This window comes from Cebus imitator, unplaced genomic scaffold (genome assembly GCF_001604975.1).
Source record: "Cebus imitator isolate Cc_AM_T3 unplaced genomic scaffold, Cebus_imitator-1.0 Scaffold735, whole genome shotgun sequence".
NCBI classification, from domain to species: domain Eukaryota; kingdom Metazoa; phylum Chordata; class Mammalia; order Primates; family Cebidae; genus Cebus; species Cebus imitator.
Window position 1 is genome coordinate 9896 of NW_016108050.1, and position 7415 is coordinate 17310.

Consider the following 7415-nt stretch of genomic DNA (forward strand, 5'->3'; position numbering starts at 1 on the left):
GGTATTAAATCCTGGAATGGGCACCTTGGGGAGGTTTCCTAGCCCATAACGGACACCGGGTGCCAGGAGAGGGTGGAGTTTCGCCGGCCCTAGGACAGAGGCTGCCCGATCTCCCGACCTCCTCCAGCCCCGGGACTCCGGGGAGGCTGCGCCCGCGACGGGATTCCCGCCCCCCGGAGACGCCGCGGGGACCGGCGGGGCGGGGCCGGGCCGTTGCTAAGGGAGGGGCGGCCAAGCGCGCGAGGAACCCGGCTGGCGACCGCGACGCGCACTCGGTTCTCCGGCTCCAGCTCCCGCGCCGCCTGTTGCTCGCTCCTCCTGGCGGCCGCTTCCCGCCCAGTGACCAGGGGTAAGCTGCCCGAGAGGTGCCATCGCGCGGGCAGCCTCCCGCCTTCGTCTCCTCCCTGCACCGCACGAGCAGGTAGGAGGCGCCTGGAGCTTCCCCGAGAGCGCGGACGCCGGCAAGCAGCCCAGTGCGCACGGGACTGCGCGCCGAGACCCCCGGCGCCGCGCGGCGATGAACGCGACCTTCCTGAACCACAGCGGCTTGGAGGAGGTGGGCGACGTGGGTGGCGGCGCCGGGGCCGCCCTGGGGAACCGCAGCCACGGGCTGGGCACGTGGCTGGGCTGCTGCCCCGGGGGCGCACCGCTGGCCGCCAGCGACGGTGTCCCAGCGGGGCTGGCGCCCGACGAGCGCAGCCTGTGGGTGTCGCGCGTGGCGCAGATCGCCGTGCTCTGCGTGCTGTCGCTTACCGTGGTCTTCGGCGTCTTCTTCCTGGGCTGCAACCTGCTCATCAAGTCAGAGAGCATGATCAACTTTCTGGTGCAGGAGCGCCGGCCCTCCAAGGACGTGGGCGCCGCCATCCTGGGGCTGTACTGAGCGCCATCTGGGCCCGCCCTCGCCAGCGCGACTGCAAGAAGGACACAGGAGACCTGGACCCTCGCCCTGCTCTCTGCGCTCTGCTGCCGCCTCCGGGCAGGCAGCGACGTGCCTGGGGCGTCCTAGCAGGGACGCGGCGAGACTCTCGGCGGGGACGCGGGAAGGGACTTGGACGCCGGCTTGGTCCTGTGTACGCTGCACCGTTGCGGGATGGGAGAGTAGGGGGCGAGGGTTCTTATCAGGTTTTTTTTTGTTGTTTTTAAGACATTCGGGCCAGGATGGGGGTGGGTACAGGGATGCCATTTGGGGCTGCGGTCGCTCGCGTGGGAGTTTTGTGTGTACGTTGGTGTGGGTGGGTTGGGAGCAGGGTGCGGGGAGAATGGGTGAGGATGTGAAGCGTCAGAGTCGGTGAGCGTCTTGGCCAGATTTTACATTTGGAAAGAAATCTTGTAATAAAACTGCAGCCTAGGGCTTCGGGCAGCTTCCCACCCGCGCCTGTGGGGTGTGTGTGTGTTGGGCGGCGGAGGGCCTGTACCCTTCTGGCGGACACTTTGAGCCCCTTGGGAGACATCCAGCCGCTGCATGGACGCCTGGCTGGGAAGCCAACTGCAGGTCAGGGATCCTGGGGCTCCACGCGGAGGCCAGAGAGAGGAAGGGGAAAGGGAATCGTTTTCTAAGGCCAGCGGCAGAGAAGGCAGGTCCTCTGGGACAGCCAGACAGCTGGTGAGGTTAATTAAATCACTGGATATTTGAGTCTTCTATAAGATGAAACAAAATCAGTGAGCTGAGTCCAAAAGGGAGAAAACAGGAAAATTAATAGATCAGGGCGGTGAACAAGAAATTGAATTTAGCAGAGGGGGAAAACTAGCTCTAGTTAAAATTCTCACTGTAAAGCCAAAAGCCCCTTCTAAGACTTGCTTTGTCTCTACCCTTATAGCAGGCAGGATGAGTAGGCTGGGAAGAAACCCCCTGTTTGCATCCAGTGGTGGGGGGTGGGCGTTGTGGTGATGAAGTCCCAGAATGTTTATTATAAAATGGAGAAAATGGCCTCCAAGCGTAGTAGCCTGCAGGGGACTTGGATCCTCCCATTGCAGGATGTCCCAGCTGTCCAGAAACCCTTGTCTCCTGCAGGTGCTAACTTCCTGCAGCACTGTGGGGCAGCAAGAACTGGATGCTCTCTGGCGGACAGGCAGAGGGCGGCTCTGCTCTCTGGAAGTGGGGACAGGGGGACCTGGGGACACTGGAAAAGAAAAGCCTGGGCTTTCTGGCCTATGTATCACTACTCCAACCTTAGCCCTAGTGCCAACCCCACTTAAGTGGTTCTTGGAAGACTTGGTCGGGGAGAGGCTCTGGATCTCTCTCTCTCTTCTCTCTTTTGCTGTGGGTGGAAGTGAAAAACAAGGAGGAAGGTGGCTGAAGTCTTAGCTGGTTTTAGCTAAGAGACGCGAAGGAAATGCCATCTCGTGTCTTTGGCACTAGTTTCATTAGGGAGAGGCTTGGCATGGGTTGGGGGGTGGTATCTCAAAAGCACAGATGGTCCCTGGCTATGAAGGATCCAGAGTCGTCCTGGCTCCCAAGTGCTCCTGTGCAGTCAGAATCATCATGACCAGGATAAGCCCCATCTCCCCACCCTGGTCGTCCCAGTCTCAGACCTGAGAGAAGTCAGGCCAGGCCAGGCCAGTGAGGCCAGGAACTGAGACTCTTTGTAAAGTGTCTCTAGGGGCAAAACCCCAAATGTGGAAACTGTTCTGTTGATGGTTTGGTGTGACTCGCAGGAAGGCCAGCGTGATCTGGGGACAGCAGCCTTCAGTGACTCAGGCAACCTGGATAAGTGGCTTCATCATGTAGGTGGTGCAGTCATCTGGAGCCTGAGCTGCCCCCAGTGGCTTGGGGAATGCAGCTTAGACAGCTACAGGCATTCTCATAAAATGAGAATGACCAGAAAATGGTTTCAGAAAGAACACAGGCTTACACACTTTTCCACCTTGCCAAGTTATTGTGAACACTACGAGAACTCTCCGCCAATAAAATGGTTCTGTTACTAAATGTGATTGGGGCGAGAAGAAAGTGAGTCAAGAGTCAAATTTAAATTTTCTCTTTCTTTCTTTCTTTTTTTTTTTGAGACGGAGTCTTGCTCTATTGCCCAGGCTGGAGTGCAGTGGTGTAATCTAGGCTCACTGTAACCTCTGTCTCCCCGGTTCCAGTGATTCTCCTGCCTCTGCCTCCTGAGTAGCTGGGATTACAGGTTCCCACCACTATGCCCAGCTAATTTTTTAAAAATTATTTTTAGTAGAGACTGGGTTTTGCCATGTTGGCCAGGCTGGTCTTGAACTCCTGAGCTCAGGTGATCTACCTGTCCTGGCCTCCCAAAGGGCTGGGATTACAGGCGTGAGCCACCATGCCCAGCCAAATTTTTTTTTTTAAACTTTTATCGTTTTTCTTTCTGTCATAGCTCCTTGTCAAAGGAAAGTTAACTGTTTTGAATTTGCTGAAAAGGAAAGCCTTAGTGGGGAAGCTTTGCAGGATTTTCCCTCTATTTTAAAAACAGATAGTGGCCGGGCATGGTGGCGCACACCTGTGATCCCAGCACTTTGGGAGGCCAAGGCAGGCAGATCGCCTGAGCTCAGGAGTTCAAGACCAGCCTGGCCAGCATGGTGAAACCCCATCTCTACTAAAAAAAAAAAAAAATTAGCCAGGCATGGTGGCAGGCACCTGTAATTGCAGCTACTCGGGAAGCTAAGGCAGGAGAATTGCTTGAACCTGGGTGGTGAGGGTTGCTGTGAGCCAGGATTGCGCCATTGCACTCCAGCCTGGGCAACAGAGTGAGACTCCGTCTCAAAAAAAAAAAAAAAAAAAATAGTGAAGACACGGGTGTACTAACGTGTGTTTGGGTCCCCTGTGGTGTACAAGTGTGCACACGTGGACACATGGCGTGAGTGTATGCTCACACATGAGGCACACACACAGGCACAGGCAGCTCGGGCCTCAGGAGGAAAACGGCCAGCAGGAGTGGGGTCCTGAGAAGGGGTGAGGGTGAGAGTCACATTTGTAGACCATCCTCATTCTCCCCGGGAGTCCTGAGGCTTGCAGGGTGTTTACTGGGCTGCCTTATGTAAACCTTAGGGCTGGGGTGGGAACACTGAGCTACATAAGGTAAAGTGAATGAGGAACAGTGCTCCGGCACAGAGCCAGACAGATCAGAATCCTGAGCCATCAGGGTGGAGGATAAAGAAGGGGCCTGGTTCTAGACAGCCCTACTCACCTGTAACTGCTGTCCATTGACAGCTCTTCCCAGGATGCACCGGTAAATCTCAGAGGGTATTGGGTTCCCAAGAAAGAAGGCCTGGGATCCTGGTCTTCAAAATCTTGGCTGCACTGCTTCCCAGCTCTAATTCTGGGGAAGTAGCTTAAGCGCTCTGTGCCTCAGTTTCCTCACCTACAAAACAGGAGCAATAGGGGACCCACAGCTTTCACAATGTGATGTGTTTAAAGAAGCCGGCACAATGCCTGGTGTTTAGTAGACACTCAATAAGGACAATGACGATTATTGTTAGTTTTATTTATCATATGAACTCTTTCCCTAAAGTACGTTTTGATTCTCAGAAATGGATTCCCAAACATTTGCAATTTTCAAAGCACTTTCATAAACATGATGAAAATAGTAGCGAATGTCTAATATGCCAAGCACTGAGCTTCCCCCACCCCATGAAGGTTTTGTCACTGCTTCCATTGTACAGATGAGGAAACTGAGGCTCCAGAGGTTGCCTGACGTCAGGCAGCTAGAAAGGGGCGGAGCTGGGATTCAAACCAGTTTCACTTGAGGTGACCTCCTTTGCTCCCCACAACACACTGATAAGAGGAGCAGAATTCCTCTAATTTCCTGTTAACAGGAGAGGAAATTAAGGTTCTGTTTACTGTTCATTCATTCCACCAGTGTCTATTGTGACTCTCCTGTGGGCTAGCCACTGTGCCAGGTACTGGGGGAGCAAGGGATGGCAGACCTAGAGTCTGTCCTGGCCTGCAGCCCCCGAAACCCGGGCACTTGTTTCGCTCCCCACTTAGCTAGTTCCATGTGTCTCCGGGTCTAGGTCAAACCCTTCACATCCTGTCCTCTGAGTTGGGGATGGTACTTCTGGGATCAGCTGTGGCCTCACTAGCAACATGTCCCCTAGAACGGGGACAGTCGGGAGGGCTTATGTCACCACATCCACTTACTTTCCCACTTGCTTGTCTAAGCCAAGTTCACACAGTGCATGGCTGTGGTTGCTGGGGGTCATCCTCCCCAGACCCCAACTCAGTGGTAGATAGAGAGAAGCCTTGAGCATTGCGGGTGGCTTCAAAGGGAAAGAATGGAGCGCGAAAGGTGGCAGGTACAGCAGGAATGGCCCGCATCCAGCATTCCAGTTTTGGGGGAAAGGCATACATGTACACATGTGTGTTGCACGCATGCACACACACACACACACACACACACACACACACACATATTTAAATAAAAAGGATTTAAGTGGGATTCCCAAGCAGCACCCCTGGAGTACAGATTCAAAGGATGCTACTCGGAAATCCCGCTTAAGTCCTTTTTATTCGACACTTTCTCACCTGGCCAAGTTAGAGCAGACACTATGAGAAGTTATACATACCTAATAACCTTGACGTACGAGACCTGGGTTTGCATGTCAGTGCCAGTATTTATTAGGTGTGTCCTATGCCACTCTCTTAGTGCTGGGTTCTAAGGAGGTTGCAGAGATGAAGGCAACTCAGGCTCTGCCCTCGAGATGCTAATAACATGACTGTAGAGACGACCATCCACATGGGAGATTTAGTGCTGTCATTCTCTGTGCCTCAATTATTTCTTTCTGGGTAGCCAATGCCAGTCAGTGGGGTACGATGGGGTTTGGGGCTGCAGACCAGCTGTAATCCCGGATTTCTCCTGGGGCCCGCTATGCAGGGGAGTGTCTGGGCAGAAAGCCCAGGACATGGAACCTGCATGTTGACAGTGATGCAGCCAGATGGGCAGAGGCCAACATCCGTCACCAATGGTCACATTGCGCAGACTGCTCGTTCCCTGCTGAGCTGGGCCAGACTGTGGGAAGCTGCCAGACCTGGATTCCACCTTGTGCTCCAAAGCTGGGGTTCAGCAAGGGTTTGAGGGGCCCAGTGTGCAACCCTAACCCCATTGTGGGGACCCTTTCCTGTTCCAGGTCCTTGTCCATCTTGGCCAAGAGCCAGAGCTCCTTACAGGGACTTCTTCCCATTATAGCTGGACTGGAAAGGAAGAAAGAAGGGAGAGGAGGAGGAGGAGGAGGGGGAAAGAAGAATATGAAAGGAGAGCAGGGAGAAGAAGACGGAGAAAGCAAGAGAGGAGAAAGAAGCGGGTGGCAGGAGAAGCAAAGCAGGAAGCCAGGGTCTCGCCTCCTGCCCCAGCCCAGCCCCACGGTTGTATCAACACACAGCCTGGTCCCACCACAGTAGGCTGTCGCCTCTGGGTGTCTCTACAGGAAAATAAAGCAGGGAAGCAGCAACACTGAGGGTGATTCTGGTTGAGGCAGTTCCCCCCTACATGTGTCCTGTGCCCTCTGCCCACCCCACAAACTCAAGGCCCAGCTGTAAGTGTGACCCTTCCCCAGGGCCGGGCCCTGTGCCCCACCTTTCTCTCTACTTCCTAAAGCTTCACCCTCGCTGGGGAGGGAGAGGTGCCCAACAGGTGTGGCCCGGTACACAGAACAAAATCAGGTTAGATGGGTGACCTTGAAGCCCACATAGATCCTGGCGAAGCTGCATGGCTCCATGAATACATGTATGCACTTAATTCACTGTGTTACCAGGAGCTTTTCATGCATTTCCTCACTTAAACTTCCCAGCAACCTACAGAGCTCAGCTAGAGTACCTCGCTTCACAGATGATGAAACAGGCCTGGTGAGGTGTGCGCAGAGCCGCAGAGCTTGGAGCATAAGAGACAAGTCTTTGATTCAGGCAGGTCTGGGTGCGGGACTTCCCTGTACACTTTCCAGCCATCAGAAAAAGTCGCTTCACTTCCCAAGGCCTGTTTCTTCATCTGTGAAGCGAGGTGCTCTAGCTGAACTCTCTAGGTCGTTGGGAAGTTTAAGTGAGAAAGTGCACGGAAAGCTCCTGATAACACAGTGAATTAAGTGCATACATGTAATCATGGAGCCATGCAGCTCTGCCAGGATCTGCATGAGGTTCAAGGTCAGCAAAGGATGTAGTTAGGCCAGGCCAGGGTGGGGCGCTGAGTCGCAGAGGCCCCAACCCAGCACTGGAGGAGCCAAGCCAAGCCGGGACCTTGACTGTCAGCTCAGAAGAGACTGCAGAAGCCACGGAGTGCATCCTTATTATATTTTTCCTTTTTAATTAATTTATTTAATTTTATATTTACTTATTTTGAGATGGAGTCTCACTCTGTCTCCCAGGCTTGAGTGCAGTGGCATGATCTTGGCTCACTGCAACCTCCGCCTCCTAGGTTCAAGTGATTTTCCTGCCTCAGCCTCCCAAGTAGCTGAGATTATAGGCGCCCACC

General features: G+C 54.1%; 1 protein-coding gene across 1 annotated transcript; it reads left to right on the forward strand.

The window, feature by feature from the left end:
• Positions 1 to 239: 239 nt before the first annotated feature.
• Positions 240 to 1372, forward strand: RPRML (reprimo like). Its single transcript, XM_017519305.2, has one exon. It carries the CDS (start codon positions 518 to 520, stop codon positions 878 to 880), a length of 363 nt encoding a protein of 120 aa, XP_017374794.1. The 5' UTR covers positions 240 to 517; the 3' UTR covers positions 881 to 1372.
• Positions 1373 to 7415: the final 6043 nt, after the last annotated feature.